General features: G+C 42.3%; 1 protein-coding gene across 2 annotated transcripts in view; it reads right to left on the bottom strand.

Moving 5' to 3' along the window:
- Positions 1-17,655, bottom strand: part of HSD11B1 (hydroxysteroid 11-beta dehydrogenase 1) — a 38,254-nt gene extending 20,599 nt beyond the window's left edge. The window contains exons 1-5 of one of the 2 annotated variants that reach the window (XM_017659722.3): positions 17,509-17,655; positions 4,085-4,198; positions 3,209-3,339; positions 2,330-2,441; positions 2,020-2,205 (exon numbers count right to left, since the gene is read on the bottom strand). In XM_017659722.3, coding sequence (XP_017515211.3) covers positions 2,020-2,205; positions 2,330-2,441; positions 3,209-3,339; positions 4,085-4,172 — 517 coding nt within the window. In that variant the 5' untranslated portion in view covers positions 4,173-4,198; positions 17,509-17,655. Of the gene's footprint in view, positions 1-2,019; positions 2,206-2,329; positions 2,442-3,208; positions 3,340-4,084; positions 4,293-17,508 lie in introns of those variants that run through there. The other variant, XM_017659724.3, reaches the window with a different exon arrangement.
- Positions 17,656-24,035: the final 6,380 nt, after the last annotated feature.

Below are 24,035 nucleotides of genomic sequence, written 5' to 3' on the forward strand. Positions count from 1 at the left end.
ACAATACTGCCTCTGTTAGTGCTAAAGAAGTAGCTGAGGCTCTAAAATACATATTAAAGTATAGGATTTCCCTGTAATATAATAACTGGAAATGCATTGCAGATAAAAATAATTGCTTATCACTGTAATTCAATAAATGACTTGATGCACCCCCCTGGAAGGAATGATTAAAAACCCATACTAATACTCTTTGGCTGACCTTAGGAGCAATTTGAGGATTAACATCCCATGTTTGTGGAATTCAGATTTTAAGGAGAAAGGATTAATGAACATGTTTGCTGGCTGCTTAAAAGAATATAGCATAAAACAGAGAAATTCTTCAGTTAGGGAGAGAGGGCAAAATGTCTGAAGTTCACAGACAGGCTTCAAAATAAGCAGGCTGAACTCTTGGCCAAACACACAACAGACACAAAGGATAGTAGCCCAACTAGATTTCTACCTCTCCAAGTCCACAGAAATTACAAAGTGACGTTTGGTAGGTATAGAAGATGTGTGGGAACGGAGGTTATCGGAATGTCATCATGCCTTTGGACTTCTCAATTCTTGTTCCTTCTTGTACACACTTAGACTGTGTGTACATTGTAGAAAGTTAAATTCACCAGCCAAAGATGAAGCACACCCTTTGTCTGGAGTGTATGTATTATTTAATCAACTGAAATCATTAACACCACCTACACCATGACTGATGGGAGGGTTTTGGCCAATGCCCTAGGATGGAGTGGGGATGTGCCCAACACCCTCCCACTCAGTATGCATCTGGAAGCTCTCCCTTCTTTTCAGCCCAGAGAGAGGCTGTGTCTGGGGAGGGGTGGGGAGCTGTGTTGTCTGGGAAGCACGGGGATGCATATCAATCACTCTGTTTGGCGGGTAGCTCAGACACACTGCCCTTTTATCCCATCACTATGCAGCCCTTTCTCCTTCAGAAAGTAGAACTCTTTACAACATAGATGGTGTTCTATGTCACAGGAATAAATAATGTTTGTTAAGTTCTTAAGAATTTACAGTGTCCTCTAGGTCATTTGTTTTTACATTGCCAGGATCCACATTTAGATGACTAATCTTGGTCCTGGTGCTTGCACCTTCCAGCCACATCCCTCTGACTGACCAATCAGCAAATATGTGAGGCTTTTCTCTCCTGGATCCATGATGAAATAGGCCTAGGAATCTCCCAGCTGGGAACTGTCTAGCTCTTCACTGGTGATAGATTCTGATACTGCCACCATCCAAAGCATGAGGGACCTTGCTTGATCACACAAAGTTTTCTTCATGAATATTTCTCTGTACATACTCTCTCCCTACTGTGTTGGTTGTTTAAATTAGACTTTTAATGTAGCAAGTTCAGATTTAGGAGAAAACCCCTATTAAAGGCAGATCTGTTAATAATGTGGTGTATTTGTTTTTATTCGTTTCATTTTGCCTTAGCTTAACCCACTTATCAGACAACTATATATTGTTAAAATATTTCACTTTTCAGTTCTACCTTTGCATCAACTAACTTCACCAACCTACAGCTCTTGGTCCTGGAGGAAGTAAAATCCTTTTTATCCATTGTGACCAGGTGTCTCCCTTACATTCAAGACAGGCTGTACCTCCAGCAATCTCTTGATATCCCTCTGGCCTTCCATTTGTAGATCACAAACCACCGGATTTCTGGTGGACATTCTCAACTGCTGCTCTTTCTCTGCTGCTTCCAGAGATCTTGTAGCCCATCTACCTTGAATAACCCTTCGTTTTTTGTGGTCCCGCATGTTCTTAATAGCGTCCCTTTGACCCAGCATGCATTCTCCTCACTGAGTTTACACACCCATGTCTCATTCAACTATCTGCCTGTCCACACATGTAGGGAAACTATTAGTCAGCTTCTGCTTAATATCACGTGAGCATTTTAGCTTCCAGTTTATAAGGGCTCACTTCTCTGCACGGAAACTGATAAAAATTCCTGTTCACTCCAGAGCCCCTCACATTCCCTCTGGCACTTTTCCTGCCCTTATCTTCCACCTTGGTCCCTGCTCCACTCACCAGCCTTTGAGGAGACAACTACAATGCTTCCATTGCTCTGCTTCAGCATGGGCAAGGCAGCAACGCTCAGGACCACATAACTGAGGAAGTTGACCTCCATGCTTCTGCGCACCAAGTGTATGTCATCACTGAATAGAGTCAGAGACGTGTTGGTGATGTGGTTGAGAATGAGCATGTCTAGTCCCCCTGCAAGAGATGGCTGTGTTGAGAGAAACCGTCTGGATCAATACCTTCCCCTTCTCCCTCCCCAAGACTCCCTGGTTTCCCCTGGAGCAGAGTTCAGAAGATGAGGGAGGAGAAGGGGCCTCACCCATGAGTTTTCCAGCTTTGGCAACAAATTGCTCTGCGAAGGTCATATTCTCCATGGTGCCAGCGATGTAGTGCGCTGAGGCCGCTCCGAGCTCCAGGCAGTGGGATACTACCTGCAGGGACGTAGGGGCAATGGTGTCAGTCTTAGCTGCAGACCTTTGCAGGAAATGTCTGAAGTAATGGTTTAAATGGCTGATAGCCCTGTTTCGATAAGAAATGGTGAGGGTGTGTGTGTGAGTTCAGCAAGTCTGCACACACGCTGGTGTGTGTTACTAAATGCAGTCTAACACAACTCTGTCCTCTGAAATACTTTTTGGAAATATTTCCGGTAGGATGTAAATGGATAAATCATTGCTGCTGGGATTTAGGCTATGATGTATGCTCACGAGTTTCTGGAAGCAGACGTTACTGAATGCATTATTGGTATGGATACTAGTTTCCATGTGAATAGCCATAAGTTTGTGAATGTTTATAAATCCTTGAGTTTGTGAGTCCAAGCATATGAGAGGGCATGTGTCTGAGAGTCTGCCTGGGTACAATAATATGAATTCATGAGGAAGTACTGAAATTTTGGTATCTGAGCACACATCTATATATCCATGACTCCATGTGTAAATGTGTGTGAATAAGTGTGTCTATGAGCTCATGTAGTTCAAGAACTTTGTGTCTATATATGAATGCATGGGAATGAATACTTAATTGCATATTTTTAATATTCCTATTAGCGCTTGAAGCTGTGTGTGTATGTATGTGTGTGTGTGTGTACATGCATCTGTGGTGGATGTGCCAGCTTCTGTGCATTGGCATATATACGTGAGTATATGTAGTAATACATCTGGGCATGTGAGGGTACACTTGACTGTGGGCACAGAGTCCTTACCTTCTTTAGAGTCTCTTTTGACCTCGCTGTCACCATCAGGTGGGCCCCCATCTTTGCCAGCTGATAAGCCATTGCTTCTCCAATCCCCTTGCTGGCCCCTGTGACAATCACTTTCTTTCCTTGGAGCATCTCTGGGAAATCCCAAAATGAAGTGAGCACAACACCCAACTTGGCAGTGACATTCCTCCTGCATGGATAGGGGCCACCTTATCTCAATGTCTAAAGATTATAAGCCCAGATCGATTTATCCCAAACTGCGTAAAGTCAATGAAGAAACAGTTCCAGTCTTTCAGCATAATCTGTAATCGGGGTTGGCTTGGTTGCTCAAAACCAAGCTTTCCTTCTCTTCTCCCTAAAAACCTTCATGGACAGAGAGTTCAGCTAAAACACTGGAGTTCCAGACATTTTTAGACTCATCTAATTTTGCTCAACTGAAATAAAATTAAAAAACTCATCAAAACATGTGCTCACACAGAATCCAGAAATTTTCTTTTGCTTCTATTTAGTCATCAGCTCCAGAGCCCTTTCTTGCGTCCCCCTTATCAGCCTCTTCATGGAGTCGAATTATCTGGATGAGTTGTGAATTTTGGAATTACCCACATGTTTGTAGGGGATCTGAAATTGCTTTCCCTTAAGGGTGCCAAATAAAGCATGGAATATTTGGCAATCTTTTGGCTACATGATCACCCTTCTCCACCCTCCTATTACCCATAGCCTGTGACTGGAAGACACACAAATACAGTCCCACCTCAGAGTCCCTCTTGTTCATCAAGTCTGGGGACCAGAAAGTCCTATTGATTCTCAGAAACACTCCAGCTACCCACCACCCCTTTTTAAAAAATCTATTCCTCTAAAATTAGGCACATTGATGCTTACCTGGTCTGAATTCCTCATTTGCAGAATAGTAGTGGTAGGCCAGGAAGACCCCCAGAATGGGGAGGAGGTATTTTTTCATAAAAGCCATCAGACAGAGGACTGGTCTGAGGAGCCCTGTAGGACACACAGAGATAACCTACAGAGCTTTCCACAACCTCCTAGGCAGGCAGCAGCCTCTGAATTGTGACATCAGGGACGGGGGAGGCTGGAGGAGTCTCAGGCAGTGCTAGCCAATTTCCCTGTCAGAGCAGTGATTGGCTTTGGGTGGGGGCCCATTCATCCTGGCAGCTGCGTGGTGGATTTCATAATGGACAATGTTTACTCCATTTCATTGAGCAAGAAGAGACTTCCAGATGGCCAAGCTCATGACGGTACAGGACTGGATTCCTGAACATCCCTACCCAGAGCCCATCTTCTTCTTAACGTCTTTTACACCAGGAACCGACGGCCTTTCAAAAGTGGAATGTCAAAGGCAGAGAGAAAAATGTGTGCGGGGCTTCTGGAGAAATGTGAGTAATAGCAAAGAGGGCCAGATTCAAGCCAAATCTCGCTCTCAGCTCCACCTCCCCGTCGGAAGCAATTAAAAATAACAGCACAAAACAGAAAAATAAGCTTAAGAAAAAATGTGCACATCTTGGTTGGGAGGGGGAAGCCGAGAAGCCCTATAAGCCCCACACTCAAGTTCAATGAAAAAGTATTGCAACATCAAAGGGGAAAGCAAGCCAGCCACAAGTCCAATGGCGGGAAACACAGGACCAGTTCAAGACTCTCAAGCAAATAAAATGGAACGTACGCCCATTACTTTAACATCAGAGAAGGAAGAAATAATGAGCGCCAACAAAAGAAAAAACAACGCACTGAGCTATTAAACTGGGTCTTGTAAGTGTTATAGAAGAATAAGAAACACAGGATGTTAGGAAGAGGGGATCTGGGGCAGAATAAAAAAGAACTAGCGCCGTTGAGGCAAAATTAGCCTGAAAAGCACATTCCAGCTAAAAACGAATCTAGTAACAATATAAGGATCAGGGGAGAGAAACCTCTAGCAATTTAGAATGTATCACAAAAATATAGAAAAAAACACCCATTATGTCTGTAACAAGAATTCATTAAGGAACAATCCTCTAAGAAAGAGTTTAAGTATATTAGTAAGTTTCTCAACATAAAACCAACTAACTAACCAAGTCATAAAAATAACCCTATCACAGAGCAAATCCAGAATTCTGCAGTTTACCAACAGAGCTGAGAAAGCCATTTCAATGTGTTGATAAGAATGGCTACCTGTGCTCTGGAGGAGGAACATGGGTTGAGGGTGGTGGATGGGGGGGATTCACACAGGATTAAGAGACATCAAGTTATGACCCCACATAGAGTGTCTGGAAACACTCACTGAATTTTCACTTCAGAGTAAGGGAAAATAGACCCAGAGGAGATGAAATAATTTGTCAAGAAAGGGTCACAGCTGTAAAGTTCACTTCCGGAAAACAGTGGAGATTTGAGAATAGTTGAGGGCTTGCTAGAGCTCAAGGTACATGGAAGACAAAAAAAAAGAAAAAAATCCAAGTGGAATATCACATTACATATGATCAGAACTGTAAGATATGTATGTATAATTTTATAAAGGGTTTTACACTACCAATATGTTACAAACTACACTCCATTTTCATCTCTAGGGAGAAGGAAACTTAAGTTTTGTTTTCTTAATACTATACTATTAAGAATAAAATTATGGAAAACAATGAAAAATTGCTTTAAAATACGATGATTCTGAAATGATAGAAGGATGGACAGTTGAGAGAAGTACATTGACAAGAAAGAATTTTAAAGTGCACTATGGAAAACAAATTTAAAGAAAGAAAAAATAATCACAGGGAAGGTAAACTGCAGGGTAACAGAACATAAAATCAATGCATCAACTATCCCTGATTGTTGGCTAGATTAAAAATGAACTCCAACACTGTGCTGCCTCAAAAGATACAATTAACCAGAGACACATAGAAAAACACAGATCAATAATCAGATAACCTAATAGCTGTCATGCTAGAAAATAAGGATATAAAGAAAGCATCCAATAAAGTAATATTCAGGGAATTAGAGGAAATAATTTTTAACCAAAAAATGCATCAATGAGAAATGAGACACTCAGTAATGGTAGGTGATACATTAAGCCTTAGCAGTTCTCAAAATTTTTGGTCTCAGGATCCCTTAACAGTCTTAAAAATTATTGAGGATCTCAATGAATTTTTTTGCATATAATAGATATAGGTTTTATCTATTGATATTGATATTGCTGTATTAGAAATTAGGAGTTTTTTGTTAACTCAGGAATACAAATACATAGATTTTGCTTTGTATTATCACATATCCTGTAGCCCCTGGAAAACTCATAATAGAGAAAAAAGACAAATAATGTCTTACTAGATTATGAAAATGGTTTTGCCCTTTCACACCCTCAAGAGGGTCTGAGAGACCCACGGCACCATACTTTGACCACATTTTGTAAAAAACATAGATGTGTTGTATGACCATATTTACACGCCTGGTTCTCTCATTAGCTTGTAAACTCCGGAGAACACAGACTATGTCTTTTCATCTTTGTCTCCATCTCCCTTGCCCAGCCTTGATCCAAAATAAGCATTCAGTGAACTTTTGCTTCAGAGGTGCTGCAGCAATGAGAAAATTGCCATCTTTCTGGAGTCTGATTTAACCCGGAGAAATCACTGGGATTCGGCATTCTGCTTAGAACCTATCAACCCTACTCGCTAATCCTTCTAATCCTTCTAGTGGTTGTCAACAAATTAAAAAATTAAAAAAGGCAAAAGAAATATGACTGTTTTACCTAGCATTTGTTTCCAGTCAAATCTTCCCCAATCCAGTGAAGTTACGTTTGCTGCCTTCGCAATGGAGCTGGCTGTTCCCTCTCCTATTTCCCACAGGCCCTCCTTTGTAAGGCATCCATCAACTCCATTTTAGAGTGCGCGCTCTGTGAAATACCTAAACACAACCTGCCAGGTTTAAAAAACCCACATAGAATGGGTTCCTCTCAGCTGAGGAGCATGTCAGAGCCCAGCCAGGAATTCTCTGACTTGCTCATTATCACTTGAATCAACTGGGGTGGAGGAAAAGCAGCAAGGGGAGAAGAGCCCAGGGACTGAAGGGGTAAGGGACTTCGAGGGATGGGCCAGATCTGGGAGGACCAAGACGACGTGGCAAAAAATGGGAAGAGGGGCAGCCAAAGAGGAATTTCTATGCATGTGGCCAAAAGTGTGGATTATGAATGGAGCACCCATCATTTAGGAGGCAGCAGCCGCAGCTACAATACGCTTCAGGACTGTTCAGTAGCTGTGTTGAGAAAGTGGCCTCATTTGGAAAACTAATCCCAGCCGTGGAATTGTGGGCAGGCCTCAGAAGAAGAGGTGGGTGTGAACCCTCCTGGTTGCAAGTCTCCGTGGTTGAGACAGGAAAGGACTTTAGCGTGATATTAGAGTATTACCATGAATTTCTTCCTTTCCCTTCACCCCTCCCACACCATCCCCACCCACCCCAGCACCTCGGGTCTGACTTTTTAGGAACCTGTGAGGCTGTGCCATGGTTGCCCAAAGCTGTTCCTTGCTATGGAAACAACCATCATTTTATATTATTTTATCTAACACCATGGACTCCTTCTCACTACCTGCTTTCTTCTCCCGCCCCATATATCTAAGGGGGCGGGTGGGGGGGTGGGGGGAGGAATTCTATTTGTCAATCCTCCCATGTGACCACACTCCTATTGGACAGATTTACTCATATATTCCAACTACTGCAACCTCAGATCTGGGAGAATGAACTAGAGATGGTATCAGCTGCCCTGTGTGGGCCGTCCTGTCGCTCACCTGTCATACAGAGTCTGTGGCAGAGGGACTGTCGGGGCCGACTGCCTGGGAGAGCCATGGGCGTCTTGGGAATGAGCAAGTACCCGAAGGAGGCTCAGAGCTCGGCCTGAGCCCTGCCCTCGGTGGGGGTGGGGCAGAGGCCAATCTAAGCATGTTGCAGTTGCAGTGTTTCAGGTTTTCCCTGGCTTAGCAAAAGCCTCAGCTGGGTGGGTTTCTTAGGGCGCCGTGACTTCAGCATCAGAGGGAAGCCACTTCCCTTGGATGGGAAGCAGACAGGGCTGCCGGATTTAGCAAATGGCAATCTAGGACACCCTGTTAAATTTGAATTGCAGATGAACAACAACTACTTTTTTAGGATAGATATATAATCCTCCATATTGCCTGGGATATGCTGATGCTAAAACATTATTCATTGTTTATCTGAAGTTCAGATTTAACTGGGTGTCCTGTGTTTTATCTGGCAATCTGGGATGTGGCACAGAGCTTTGGGAAACTATGCCTTAGGTGCGGGTAAAACACCCTTGATCATGGCTACTGACAGCAGAAGCGAGACCACCTCGTCTATCTTCAGCATGATGGAACCCAGCAGCCTGGCCAGAGACAGCCCCCCAAAACAGCTCTGGGTAGCAAAGGAGGAAAAGGGGACATGCCACATGGTGGATGAGTGCAGATACCATCTACTAACATTTATTTAGTTCTTACTACGGGCCAGGTCCTACAAATGAAAAACCTGCAATGCTTGCTGAGCCCTAGAAGAAGATGGATGTGGAAATAAAAGAAATGTTTTAACATGTCACGAGTGCTATGATGGAGATTTATGGTGAGGGCATAACGATGCAAACTGCCCATTCTGTGTGGGGGATGGGCAAGCAGAAAGGCTTCAGAGGTGGGGTTGACCTTGATCCAAATTAAAATGAGCAGGAACCTCCAGGCAAATGTGGAAGGGTAAGAGAGAGCACCTGGGTTCCAGGAGTGTGTCAGGGAGATGGGAAGGTTGGTTCGCAGAACATTCCATGCAGAGGCAGCCGAGTGAGAAAACAGGAGGTGTGACCGAGAACGGCACGTTTGGGAAACTGCAAACAATTCCATGTGGCAGGATCACTGAATTTAAGGCTACCTGGTGAGGAACAAGCCTGGAGAAGTCAGCAGGGCTGACTTTGGACCTCCGTCTGCTGCTGGCCCTGTAGTTAGAGCTGCTCCTTGCCGTCAGGCAGCCTCTGACCCTGGGGTCTCCTCATTTACCCCAGAACTCTGCTTGTTTGCTGGCTTCCCTTACTGCCTCCCACAGAAGATTCTGGATCGCCTGGACTCCGCAGGCCCCTCAGTCCAGCCCCTCTCCCTCTGCCAAAGCCTCACTCTCCCAGCTAGCCTCCCTGGGTGTGGCCTATGCCCCACAACTTTGTTGGGCTCCCCCATGCCCAGGGAGATTTTTCTACCATGTCTTCCACTTCCTGGTTCTGTTTACATTTACCTGACTTCTTAGTAGCCCGGTGCCCTGGTCCCCGCCCCTGACCATCTTCTTCCCTTGGATCCTGGCCACGTGCATTCTCTGGGCTTTCCTTCTGTTTCCCTCAGTGTTCCTTTTAGGCCCTCTTCCCTTTTGGATTTGCTGGGTGTTGGAGTTGGCCTTGATGCTGTCCTCACTCTTTCCTTCTCTCTCCCTGATCCCTGAGTCATTTCCTTCACTCTCACGGCTCCAGTTACTATCTGCTTGTTGACAGTCTTAAAAATCTCTTAGCTCCTGTGCCATGTTGTCTCCTAGGCGTCAGGTGGCATAACGTCCTAAACACCTCAAAAACCCAACATGCCAATACTGATGTGATTATTTTGAGCAGTTTTTCTGAAGTACAATTCACATACTAGAAAATTATGTCGTGATCAGTATACAATCCAGTGACTTTTAATAAATTTGCAAAGTTGGGAAACCATCACCACAATTCAATTTAAGAACGTTTCCATCACTCCAAAAGATTCTTCTTACCCATTTACAATTGCTCCCTGTTCCCACTCCCAGCTCCAGGCAACTGATAATCTACTTTCTGTCTTTCATATTCCATGAAATTCATGGAATCTCATGACAATGTGATCATTTGTGTTTGACTTCTTTGACTTTAGCATAACGTTTTTGAGGTTCACCCATACCGTAGTGTGTATCTCAGTACTTTGTTCCTATTGCCAATGTATTCCATTGTGTGGCTATACCACGTTTCATGTATCCATTCAATCCTCAGACATTTGGAATTTTCCTTTCTTGGATATTATGAACAGTGCTGCCATGAACACTGGTGAGACAGTCTTTGTGTAGATGTGGTTTTATTTCTCCTGAGCATATTCCCAGGAGTGGCATTGCTGGGTTACGTGGTAAATTTATGTTTAACTTTTTAGGAAACTGCTAAACTATTTGCTAATGACTTTGTTATTTTTATTCACCATCTCCTAGGATCTCTATTTCAAACAGTGACTTCACCATCCATCCGATTAATACTGAAGCATGTTGACAATCCTCTACTCCTGCCTCTCCATATCCCCACATTCCATGGCTCATCAATCCCAGTCCGTTCTACTTCCTCAGTAGAACCATCTCTAGAAGCATCTAGAACCACCTTCCAATCTTCACGTTGGCTGTGCCTACCCTAACTCAGGCCACTGCTGTTTTCTGCTTGAGTTTCATCTTTACTCTCCTCTCGCCTATTTTACCTTCTACAACCCATTTAAAAAAAAAGTTTGATAGGCACAAAAGAATGTATGAAACCATACAAAATTTATGAAGCATAATAAGGAAGTGAAAGCCTTATGAATCTATCATACAACTTAATCATTAGCAGCACCTGGCCCTGACCAGCACTGTGGAAATGCCCTGTGGGCTCTGCGCCACCCGATTCTCCTTCAGAGCTCCCTGTGTTCTTAGGATAAAGTCCAAACTCACTGTTTTATTGTTATAAGTTCTTCATAAGTTTTGAAATCCTTTCCCAGTAACCCCTCACCATCCAACCACAATTCCTTCTTATCTTTTAGGTTCTAACCCTTCAAAGTCACCCTCCTGTTTTCTCTAGGGCCTGGTAAAGTGCTCCCTAAACTCTGGGCATTTCTCCTACCATAGTTCCCTTTACTTTGTATTCATAGTTGCTCATTTGTCTGTTCTTTCCAATATGCAGATTGGGAAGGGCAGAGGCCTGGTCTATCTTGCTGGTGTATTCCCAGGATTAAGTATGGTGCTTCACACACAGTAGGTGCTCAGAAAGCATTTTTCAAGTATTTAATGGAAGTAATTCCAATACATCCAGATAAAGATGTCTGGTAGGTATTTGGAGCTGAGGAGAAAGGTCTAAGCTAAAGATATAGATTTGGGAGAATTAAAGCATGTAAGTTAAAGTCAAAATCATAGGAGTAGATGAGACCGCCAGGCAGAGGGTGAAGGGTACCTGCACACCAGAGGGGACTATCACACCAACGCCAGTGGGCCGGGCAGGAGAGGAGAGCCGGTGAAGGAGGGCAAGGGGGAGCAGCCAGCAGGAGGGCCTGAAGGACCACCGTACCTGGGCCACACTGTGTCCCACTGAGATGGGGATGTCACAGCTTTGAAGCTTCCTAGAGGTCAAGGAGGAGAAGTGACAAGAAGGCACTGGGTCTGGGGTGTGTGAGTCCTCAGGGACCCAAAGCCAGAACGCCATGGATGGAAGGGCAAAGGCTCACGAGGAAAGAAAATGTTCAGTGTGAGCACAGGGGTGTTTTTGAGGAGCTGGAGAAGCATGCTGATCTGAAGGAGGGCCTGATTCTAGGACAGCAATGAGTTAAGCTTTCCTTCAAATGTTTTTGAGCATTTTCTCTGTGCCAGACACTGTGTTAGACTGAGCATGTTTTTCAGCTTGCGGGAAAGGTCCAACAGAGCCCTCCGGCAGGCATGATTCATGTAGCTCTGGAAAAGGAGGGTCAAGGAAGTCAAGTGAGCGTGGACAGGAACCCTTGTTCTCTGTTTCCAAATTCAGTGAGCTTTATGGCCTAAGGAGTTTCCTGCTTCTGGCTTGGGAGGCAGATGGATGTGGCTTCCCCATTCACCCACATTTATTGGAGTGGGGGAGAAAGAACACGGAGGGAGGAAAACTCCTTCCTGTCCCTCTGTCCTTAGGCTTGTTCACGATACGGACCTCTCATTCTCATTTCAGCCTCATTCTGCCTCATTCTGTGAATATATGTGTTCACACCTGTAAAGCAAGAAAGGCTCTCCCAGGTTTGTTGAACCGTCCATTTTCTGTCTGACGGGAGGTTGCATGAACTTCAAGGGCTTGGCAATAGCTGGGCAAAATGACCTCCTAGGAACAGGAGCCGCGTCGCTTTGGGATGCTAAGAGTTTTAACACGCTTCTGCCAGCAGAGGGAGCTCCAGGGTTGGGAGAGAAAGCTCAGACTGCAAAGGTTTAAAATTACAGACATGAGGACTATTATTGCCTGCAAAATTTTCAGCCCAAAGGGATTTATGGGTTAAATCCAGATAAAAAAAGATGAAAGAGGGAGGGAGGGAGAAAGATGGACTCATAATATGCTGACATATATAGAAAAACAGTCACACAAATCTTTCCATCACAATTTCTGCTCCAGTTCAGTGGTTCCTAAACTCTGTTGTGTAAGGGAATAATTTGGGGGAATTATGGGCAGATTCCAAGGCCCCATCAAGGCCCGTTGAAGAAGCACTAACAAGGGCGGGCCCAAGAATCTGTATTTTTACAAAGATCCCCAGGCGATTCTGCACCACACTGTGGACAGACAGAAGGTGAATTAGGTAACATAACTATAGCTTGTTTGAAACTTAATTTAATGACTCCAGGCATCAGGTCGCTGACTGGGGCATGGAATGTAATCTGTGGGAGATTGCTGTTATGAATGAGTCATTTTATTCCTTCCTTTAAAGTAAAATAATTTATATTTATTAATGTAATACAGGAGAGAGGATAATAGCATCAAAAAGTTTATAGTAAATAAGAGGAGTGTGTGCCTCTCTCTTCCACATGCCCTAGTCCCATCTAGAGGCAACCCGGTTTTTTAAATCTTTTTTTCTTCTTTCCCCTCTGGGAATCAACTCCCTAATTTTAAGCAATATGCTTTCACTGATGTTTCTTATTTTGCAACTTTAGAAGTTATTTATTGATTTTCTACTAAGGGATATTAGCACTTTGATCACAAAGATCACAGATACTCATTTGCTCCCTTCTAGAGTCCTATACCATTATGATCACAATTTTAATTAAATCAGTTAGTCAGTGTTCATAATGTGATGACTAATTGTTTATAGCTCAGTAATATAATGAACTGTGATTGCATTTCTTTTCTTCCCACGCTGGAGTTAATAATCACCTCATTTTTGTTTGCTTACTTAGTTGTTCATGTTGCCAAATCCTCCGACAAGAGTTCTAAAACTCAAGCAAATTGGTTAAATTAATTGGATAAGCTATTTTTCTTTTCCCTGGAGACACCCTTCCTGCAGCCTCCAGTCCTCCTGTTCCAATCTGGACCAGGAGCTCAATTGGCTGTTGTCAGGAACATCCGTTTGCCATTTACCAGGGAACTCCAACATTTTCTTAGGTTGCTTTCTCACAAAAGGTAGGGGGATTTTTTTGAGACCCTGAATGCAGAAGTGATATTTCACTTTAAACATCTTCTTGTGGGCATTAATCCATCAGACCCTGACCACATGCTCCTCGGTGCGGCTACACTGCTTGCTTGTATTACATTATATTACCTTCTCCTTGGTTCATTGTTTGTCTGGTAAGGATTTCTAGATTGGAGGCTACGTTCTCTCCAAATCAGAAGACTCTCCTGTGTTGTTTTTCCATTTCTAGCTTCCTGTGCTGATGCTGAGAAGTCCAGTTGCTGTCTGGATTCCTGATCCTTGGTTTTTGGACTGTTTTTTTCCCCTCCAGAACTTTTAAGAACTTTGAAGATCCTTTTATTCCTGGGGCTCTAACATTTCCAATGATGTACTTTGGGGAGAGTTTTTCTTTATTGTTGTTCAACGGGCAGGCGCTGGGTCCTTCCAACAAGGAAATTCAAGTCTTTCATTAGGGGAAGTTTTAGAAAAATTATCTTTTTGGTTAATGTCTTCCAGTCCATTTTCTCTGTGCTCTCTTTTTGGAATTCTTATTAGAAGGTGTCAGAGCTCCTGGACTGATCTGGTAAATTTCTTATCATTTGCCCTTTTTTTAATCTCTTTCCCTTTTTGTCCCACTTTCTGCGAGATTTTGTTAACTTTGTCATCCAGTGCTTCATTTTAATTTTTAAATTTCTAGTTGCATTTTTATTTTAAAAAGCTTTTCCTTGTTTTCTAGTACTTTTTAAAAAACAGTGATCTTTATTCATGGATGCCTCTATGCAGGGAGATAGAATTTCCTTTCCTTCTCTCTGGGGGGAGATCGATGTTGCCATGGCTGTCGTTACCGGTTTCCTCAGCTCTCTGCACTACTTATGTTGGGGTCTCCATCTTCAATGTCAGAGGCCTTCATTTCCTGCTTGGTGATCCTTGGAGTCCGTTCCTTGGCTGCTGGAAGCTTTGTGTGTGAGAGCAGGGCTGGTCAATTGTTGGCCTCTGCTGTACAGTGATCCAGAGGGTACTTGGCACTTTCTCTGGAAAACCCCCAAATGTCAGCGTCTGTTGTCTTTTTTTCTCTTTGGTTGGGTATTTTCTGCAAGGAGGAATCCTTAATTCTGTGCTGCATGTGGGCTGGGGTAGGGTGAATGGAGAGGGGTATGAGCTGGGCTGTCCTGGGAGCCAAGCCAAGATAAGGGGCTGGGGAATCTCATCTGTCAGGATGGAGTGTTTTTCTCATCCCTCTGCCCCCAGCTCCATGCCAAACCCCACCTTCTACTGTGCTTGGTGTCCCTAAATCTGGTGTCTCTTTGGCCAGTTGCTCCAGAGAGTGGACTTTCCTTCTTCCTTGGCCAGCAAGATAGGGGATTTGGAGTGACTTTCCTGTCTTTGCCCCATACCTCTCCCTCTGTGTTCTGAGGCTCCCGGTGCCCTGACCCCTGGGACTCTCCTTGGCCCTGTGGCTTATTGTTGACTCCCCATCGTGGCCCCTGGGGTGTCACAGTCTCCAGTGTGCTCAGTCACCGATCACTTGTCCATGCACATTCCATCTTCCAGAAGGGTGCTGCCCTCTCTTGTCTGCTGTGGTTTCCATTCCTGCTCTCTTTGTCCTTGTGGTTTATAGCGTGCAAATTATTCTCCTTTGATCAGTGAGTTTTGTAGGGAAGCAGAAATGAGTGTTTGTCAACTGCTGCATTTAACCCTAGATAGCTCTTTTGGGTAACCTGGCAGGCTTGCAATAAGGGAAGCATGTAGTAGTGACGTCTCCTATTTCCCTCCAAGTTACCCAAGCATCAAGAGTGTGGAAATGAGACTTTTCATGAAATCATTTCAGTGGAAGAAAAGGAGGAGTAATATTTCATTTGTTCATTCATTCACTTTTTCCAAATGTTTATTGAGCACTAATATATGCCCAGATCCTGTGCTAGAAGCCGGGAAAAGACAGGCCAGTATTTGGTATCTTCCTTCAAGGAGACTGGCTCGGGGCAGTGGGAAGGACTTCTGGGAAGAGGTGGCCCTGCAGCTAAGTTTTGGAAGATAAGTATTAATTGTGGAGATGAAGAAGTGGGGGGAGGTCATTCAGAGCAGAGGGAACTGCATATGTTTAGGCAAGGAATCTAGAAATAGCTTGACATGTCAGAGGACCCTCAAGTAGATTGAAATGGCTGGAGCAAGCGCCTGCTTTGGGGAGCTGTCCAAGTAAGAGGGCAGCAGTCACTGTACTATAAATATCTGCCTTAGTCCAGAGCACGATCCTGGTCCTACTAAGCAGAGATGCAGAAATAATACCATCTCATCCCTTCTGTGAATCTGATCAAATTTGAAAAATGTTACTTATGAAATGAAGATACATAAAGAGATGAGATATGTAAAATGCCAGATCAATGGTAGGAATTTAAAATATTCTGGTTCTCTCAGGACAAACCTGCCTTTATTCCTTCTTCTATTCTCTCTAGGCCTCTAAAGTTATCAACCAGATTTTCAAGAAGCTTAACTATTAGGAAAATCTTTTCCTTCTTTCCATTTCTGCCAGGCAAGGATTATTTGAGCATCTTTCAACTGAATATTTTATTAATCAGCAACTGCAATGATTATGAGTCCTTGGGTGTCTGAGGTGCCTTCCTGTAAAGTTCCAGTCTCCCCTCCACCGCTGACATATATCTGACCTTGGGCAAGGAAGGCCCTTCCCCTGTCTTGGCTTCAATTCCCTCACCTGGCAAACAAGAGGAGTTAAATTAGATTACCTTTATGATTTGTTTCAGATCAGAAAATGGATGTAAGGAGCTTTTAGCTGTACTGAAATTAGTATAAAGAGAGAGCTAGGATTTTTGGATATTATTTTCGTATCATACCAACGAGAGAAAGGCATTTCCTTTCAAATCCTAGCAAGCAGGCAGAAGTGAGTTTCTTTCCTCTCTCCTTACCTCGCCTACCCTCTCTCTGTTCAGCTTCCGACTTACTCACACAGACCCCAAAGAGATATACTGGCACTAAAAAAAATCCACTTCAGCGTGTCCCTCTGAATTGTTAAGCTCTGTTGGAAAAGTTGGGAGAGCAGGACTCTCAATAGCCAACTGTTGTGCACACACACCATCATTGTCTATGAACACTTTCCAGAGCATGAGTCTAGCTGTTTTAATCCCTCCAGGTAACTGGGTCAGTGAACTGCAACCTCGCGGATGATGCTATTCATTGATGGCAAGTGAGGGTTTGGGTGAATGGTGAGGGTGGGGAATGGTATTTCCTGTTTCTGTCAGGGTTTCTCCAACTGACCTGAAAGACACGCCTTTGAATTCACCCTGAACAGGCATTTGAAGGCTCAGGAAGGTCAGTGTCCTGAGCAGCCTGACTAGGCTAGGATTACAAAATAGGTGAACAACACATGAAGCATTTTGGTTGACAACTTTAGGCCTCCTTGACCCATTGAACAAGACTCCTTGGGATAAAATGAGCCCTCCGCAAAGACCCAGGTCTGGATATTAACGATTTTAAATTAGCCGATGGCTGGATGCAGAACGCAGACACCAGCATTCTTAGCAATTCCCAAGATAGAGCCTAGTGTTTGCGCTGTGTCATAGGTTTAAAGCTGACTTGGAAAAAGCCTGCAATCTTCGTATGATTTCAAAAGAACACGCAGACATTTTAAAAACTATTTTTGCAATGTTTTTGTCCCAACTTAACTTTCTGTCCCAAAACGATCAGAAAGTGCTCTCAGTGCCAGTAACAGACGTCTGGTTCCATCTGCATCTTACCATATCTTCCCTCCTACACATTTCAAAGCTTATTGGACCTTTGTTTTGTTTTGGGTTTTTTTTTTTTGGCCAGCATTTGATGCTGAAATCTCTCTTCGGCCCAGCCCTACGGTTTAATCCAATAGATGCATTATTTCAATAGTGGGTTTTTGAGGATCTACTATGTATGAGGCCCTGATGCACATGGCAGTGCTATTATATATAATGTGATTGTAAAAAGTCTTACCTTGCGGTTTCAACCAAATCTGACTTCTTTTTATTGATCTCCTTTTTCCTTTTGCTGCTTCTCCCTCTCCCTCCTCCTCCGCCTTCCCTTCTGTTTCATCTCTCTCCTCCCCTGCGGTTTCCCACTCTTTGGGGAGGGGCAGGATTTCCTGCTCTGAAGTTGGTTGGCTTCTGGGAGGAGTCAGAGGATCTGATTCGGGACTGGAACCAGCTGGTCTGCCACCTGATGCAGGGAGGTGAAACCCAGGGGAAGGTTGAAGACCTTTGTCCTTGGACTGAGCTGGCAGCCAGCAGGTGCCCGGAGAGGGGCAGCAAAGGGAAGCCAGAGGGGGCCAGTCCTGGGCTGCGAGCACCAGGGTTCCCCAAACCACAGGACCCCCCCAGGGCGGGGGTGACTGGAAGTGGCCCTGATCGCCCTGGAGAGTCCTCCGTCGCTATTGTCAGCTCTAACATGCCAGAGGCACCCCAGGCTGAACCTCTGCACTAAGCAGCGCTGCCTTTTAGATTTCTGGCTTTGCCTTAAAGCAAAGGACTGAAACCAGAACTGGGTTTGGGCAGATTTTCATTCCCCACCAGGAGAGACTCCAGTGATCCAGTGTGTTCTGTGAGGCTTGTGCGTCTGCATATTTCTCAATTATAAACTCTTTAGGGAATCGCGTGTGTGACATCTAGACTGCTATGGCGATCACATCAACAGGTGCCAAGAGTGGACCATAAAGGAGGGACAGGAGCTTGCAACGGGATCCAGGTCAGGTAGGGGCTCCAGAGGTAGGGACAAGAATCCCTGCCTGATTCACATCAACTAATGACAAGGGGATCAAAAATCAGTCAGAGGTTTTTGTCCTTTTAGACAATGGCATGGTTAACTGTGCCAACAGAAGTTCACTTTCTTTATCCATTTACTTATTTGCTGCTCAACAAAAATGCAGTGAACTCCTGCTATACACTGGGCACTGGGCTAGCAACTGGGGATTGAGCGTTAGCCGAAGCAGACGGACAATGTAGTGCACATGGTTGCACACCAGTGCCTCTGAGACTGGCGTACATACATTTAGAGAAAGGACAGGAATCGCTGGCTGCTAACATCTCCCACGGAGCATCAGTGACCTTTCTGCTTGTGATATCTACAAGGGTCCTTATCTACAGGCTGTCGATTCTTAGATGATAGGAGACTTTTTAGTCTTGTTTTGTTTTCAGGAACCAGTTGCTTTAGTGTGAGAATAGCTAAGTTCCAGTCATTTCTAGCTTATTTATTTACTTGCTGAAGCTCTCTGAAAATGTTCATCCACTTAGTGGATATTTTCTGAACAGCTAGTTTTGGATTTCAATCAATTTTTTTCTCATTAGACCCTCTACTTCATATTTGAGACCATGAAATGAGAAAAAAAGAAAAAAAGGAAAGAAAAAGACAAGTCTCCTTTACAGAAGCTGTTGGGTCTATTCCAGCACACTCTTTGAAAGTTGCCTGAAGTTCATTTTCATTTTTTTTTTTTTGGAGAACAAAATTTTATTCTACAAATAGATCTCAGTAACAACAAAATACACCAAAAGCTGGTCATTATAGTAAAAAGAAAGGTAACAGAAATTTGCTTTAAATTTTTTTTCTGAAAAAATACAAAATTATACTGTCAGTATATCTGAATTATTCATTTTATGGCTTAACCAAAGAAATTTTAAAATCATAGACTGGATTCTGCCTGCTATTTAGACATAGATCTGGATTGCTTTTATCTTCACGTAAATATATTTTCAAGGAATGAAAACAAAATTGAACATTTGCTTAAGAAAGCATTATTAGGGATATGAATTTATGCTTGGGAAATACTGGTTTGCATCACCATTTCCCTCAATTTTTGTAGATAACCAAAAAAACTGCATCAAAGTACTCCTATTTGAAAGTAACAAATTATACAACTTATATACAAAGAAAAGGTGTAACTAAATTATTTCAAACCCAAAGCACAGGAGACTTTAAAGGCATATAATGAGATTTAGTACTTAAAAAGTGGTTTTACTTCTTCAAAGTGCTAACAAACAAATACTCAAGAAAATTTCAGGCCTGTACCTTCAGCACTTGAAATACTGAAATGTCAAGAATGCAGGAGACAAAGTGAAAATTAGAAGGCTCTGGTCACTATAAAACATACCTGAAGTACATTTTATGAAAGGACAGCAATTAGGGCTAATTTAGTAACATACAACTCAGCTGCTGGCCCACATCTCTTTTCAAATTAATGTAAACACATGAGGTCCATAGTTCCTGCCCACTGCATGTGTCACATTACACCTTACAACCATATTTTGGATAATTCTTATTCACATTTGTCACTTTAACTGGCCATAATGCAGAGTAAGTAGAAATCCTTTTATATCAATATTCCTGACATGGCATCCTCTGAAAACCAGAAGCTGATTACAAGTTACATTAATGCCTATGAAACACAGGTGCATATTTATTAGGACATCTTAGCTTTTCATATTCATTTTTATTTAGCTTACAATTTGGAATCTTTGTCCAATGTACCTTTAAAAAGAAAGGCTTCCGGAATTGTCTTTTGTACTACTGTACTTTCTGTTTTTTCTTGCTCTCTTAAAGCACTTGTTTTTTCATTTTATACAGCTGAGGTTTTTAGATATTTCCTCTTACTCTGCCGCTTTTACTTATTTTTCTCCAGCTGAAGGGTTAACAAGTAACTGAATTTGTTAAGAATCCACAGTCTAAAAGAACAGTAAGTAACTAATAAAACTCTGAATTGTATAACAAATTTCTCCCTGGCTTTCTAAGGTTTAGGAAAAACCCTTAATTATAACTCTAAATAAGGCTCCAGACCAGCATTTAAATTAACTTTCCTTTAAAAATTCAATTATTTAACCTAAAAATGAGAACAGCAACACCAATAAAACAGTTCATCCAACCTCTTTATGGTTGCCTTCTGGTTTAGCAATTTTACAATGTGGCTGCTTTTTTCCAGAGAAGACTCTGAAAAAATGGTGGCTTGCACAGAAGGTCAGATAAATATGAGTGGAAGAAGAGAGAAATGAAATGAGGGTGGGTTTCAGAGGGTCTCAGAGTTTTTGAGAGAGACCATGTTGGAGTTAGAGTTTTGTTCTTTAGGCTCCAGTGTGCTAATTAAAGAAGCTAACTATTGACTCTTTACATTCCGGGATTCCTCTTAAATATATTAATTTATTCTGGAGTGCCACTTAAATGAATTTATTGATTTTGACATGTCCAAAGTTCTCCATGATGGACACTGTTATTCAAACTCAAGGTTTTTGCCTTTTATCAAAGTACATTCAAGAGCTGTGATTACAGTGTAACTATATACGGGAATCAGGACTTCTTCCAAGAGGAGCTCACAGTTTTTTTTTTTTTTGAGAGGGCATCTCTCATATTTATTGATCAAATGGTTGTTATCAACAATAAAATTCTGTATAGGGGAGTCAATGCTCAATGAACAATCATTAATCCACCCCCAGCCTAATTCTCATCAGTCTCCAATCTTCTGAAGCATAACGAACAAGTTCTTACATGGTGAACAAATTCTTACGTAGTGAGTAAGTTCTTACGTGGTGAACAGTACAAGGGCAGTTGTCACAGAAACTTTCGGTTTTGATCATGCATTATGAACTATAAACAATCAGTTCAAATATGAATATTCGTTTGATTTTTATACTTGATTTATATGTGGATACCACATTTCTCTCTTTATTATTATTATTTTTAATAAAATGCTGAAGTGGTAGGTAGATGCAAGATAAAGGTAGAAAATATAGTTTAGTGTTGTAAGAGAGCAAATGTAGATGATCAGGTGTGTGCCTGTAGACTATGTGTTAATCCAAGCAGACAAGGGCAATAAAACATCCACGGATGCAGAAGATTTCTCTCAGAATGGGGGGGTGAGGTTCTAAGCTTCACCTCTGTTGATCCCCAATTTCTCATCTGATGGCCCCCCTGTGACTGTGCCTGTCTTAGGTTGTACCTCCCTTGAGGAATCTTACCCGTCTCTGGCTAACCAGTCATCTTCCGGGGCCATACAGGGAAATGTAAAGTTGGTAAGTGAGAGAGAAGCCATATTGTTTGAAAAGGTTAGCTTTTTACTTCTTTGCAGATTTATGCCCTGTGGCTTCTATGCCCAGCATTTGTTTTGAGGTATCTTTACCACTTGGAGGAGTTATGATACTTGGTGAATTCGATATGATGCACGAATTCTATTTAAGGGTTGTAATTAGGAAGGAAGAAGAAAAGCTATAGAGGTAGTAGACGGAAGAAAACATGGGAAGATTGATTATTTCTTTGACATATCTTCTTGTAGAGTAACTTAAGCATGTATAGGTTTTAAACTGCTAATTAAATTGCGCACATACATTAACATAATAGGAATACAGTTACATAACCAAAGCAGATCTATAATTACCAGCCATCTCCAGTGAAGCCAAGAAAACCAGTTAGGCGCCCTAGGCATTTGTAAAAATTTGTCTATGATATAATGGATATTGTCCAACTGTACTTGAACGGTCTGAGAGAAATCAGACAAATTAAAACAACCCATTCCTGGGAACTGTTCACATCCCATATGTTCTTTTAACAGTAAATAGTCTGTAGTTGTAAGATTTTGGAGCACTACAACTTGCATTTCTCCTAATTCTTGGTTGAGTTCCAACAGTATAGATCCAGTCAAATTTGTTGTTTTACTGTATGCACAGGCCAGCTTAGATATCTCTTTCTCCATTCCAATGGCAAGTCCAGGAACCGGTGGGATGAATGCAGCTACAACTGCAGCATCGCCTGGATCTTTGTTGAGGTTTTTTGATAATCATCTTCTGGTATGACTCTTCCAGAGAGTGCTGATGTTGGAAGTTCTTCTACATATCATATCTTAGTTCATTTTCTGGGTAGCCAAATTAGGCTTTGATCCTCTGTATAAACACAAACAGACCCTTTGCCCACACTTTGATATGCCCTTTATACCATTGTGTAGAACTCATTGGAGGTCACCACACAGGAACTGCTTTTTTTTTTTAAGAGAAAGGAATATTATCAGAAAAATGTACCTCCATAGCCGATCATCTGACACCCTTTAAGTGATCAAAATTAAGGATACTTAAAGCATGTATTAATCGTTGATTTACGGTTAGTTTTATCCTATCAGAGAGTAATCCCCCTTTTCTTTCTTTTTTTTTTTTTTGCTATCTTTAATCTACACTTACATGAAGAATATTATGTTTACTAGGCCCTCCCCTATACCAGGTCCCCCCTATAAACCCCATTACAGTCACTGTCCATCAGCATAGCAAAATGGAGCTCACAGTTTTGATGTGGAAGAACCCAAAAAGATTAAAGAGTCTATAGTAGATTATGTGCCTGCAAAAGGTATCTTGGATTCCCTTCCTAAACAAAGGTTAGGAAACAGCCATGTAATTAATAACCTGGCAATCTTTCTTGGAATATAGACTAGAAGTAACGTTTCACACACTGACAAAACAGTTTGTGCTCTCATGAAAGTTTTGTAGGGACCCGAAGCTGTGTTTGACCAATTGCCTTTTCCTTCATTGGTCACCAGGCTGATGGACCTCCAGCTATTACCCTTTGGACCAGCTTAGATTGAACTGGAGGCTTATTCCAATCACAGGCCATTCCATATGTAATACCCCCTTATTGATATATCAGAAATAAGGCTTTTGAGAACAAAACAAATACACATTAAATAAGACTTTATAATATAGAAAAACAAAAGCAAAAGCCAAGTGAGGAGCAGAGGAATAAGCAGTTTAATGCCAAAATCCTCATTAAATGGTATCCCTCCAGTCTGATGAACTTATACAAGATGTATGGTTCTTGTATACTACTTACTAATTACTAATATACTAAAAAATAATACTAATTACTGCATGGTATGTTTCTCAAACAAAATGTCTAATAATTTTATACAAAGTCCTAGGTATAATTACTTGCCAGAATGTACCTCTGTAAACTAAACTTTCTAATTACTTCATATAAAGCCTGAAGTCTAATAATTTCATACAGAGACCTGCTTGGTTACAGATCTTAGATGTGTGAGGACTCCATGAAACTAGTCAAGTTCAGATTATTGTTGAGACTGACTTACCTGGCAGCAGATCTGAAGGACAAACAGTTTGAGCACAAGGTACACAGTAAGTACACTTACCGGTTTTTGGGAAGCATGAAGTTCAATATTGGCATACTTTCCCAGACATAAATGGGCTGACATCATCTATAGAAGCATATTTATTTGTCAGTCGGCTGGCATCCTGAAACATATTTATGGGGTCGGGTCAGTCAGTTCCTGGTTGGCTGACCCTCCAAAGCAAGGGGCTATCACAGATCGGTTGGCTTATAAAAGTGTAATAACTGAAGTGAGTTGTCATTGATTGAGCCAATGTTTAAAGCTGGTTCTGGATACTATGAGCATAGAACAATCAACATTCCAGGACTGTGGCAACTATTTAATATTCTCACAATTGATACTTACTATTTGTTTTCACTAGAACATAGCACAAATTGGT

Source organism: Manis javanica, chromosome 11 (assembly GCF_040802235.1).
Source record: "Manis javanica isolate MJ-LG chromosome 11, MJ_LKY, whole genome shotgun sequence".
NCBI classification, from domain to species: Eukaryota; Metazoa; Chordata; class Mammalia; order Pholidota; family Manidae; genus Manis; species Manis javanica.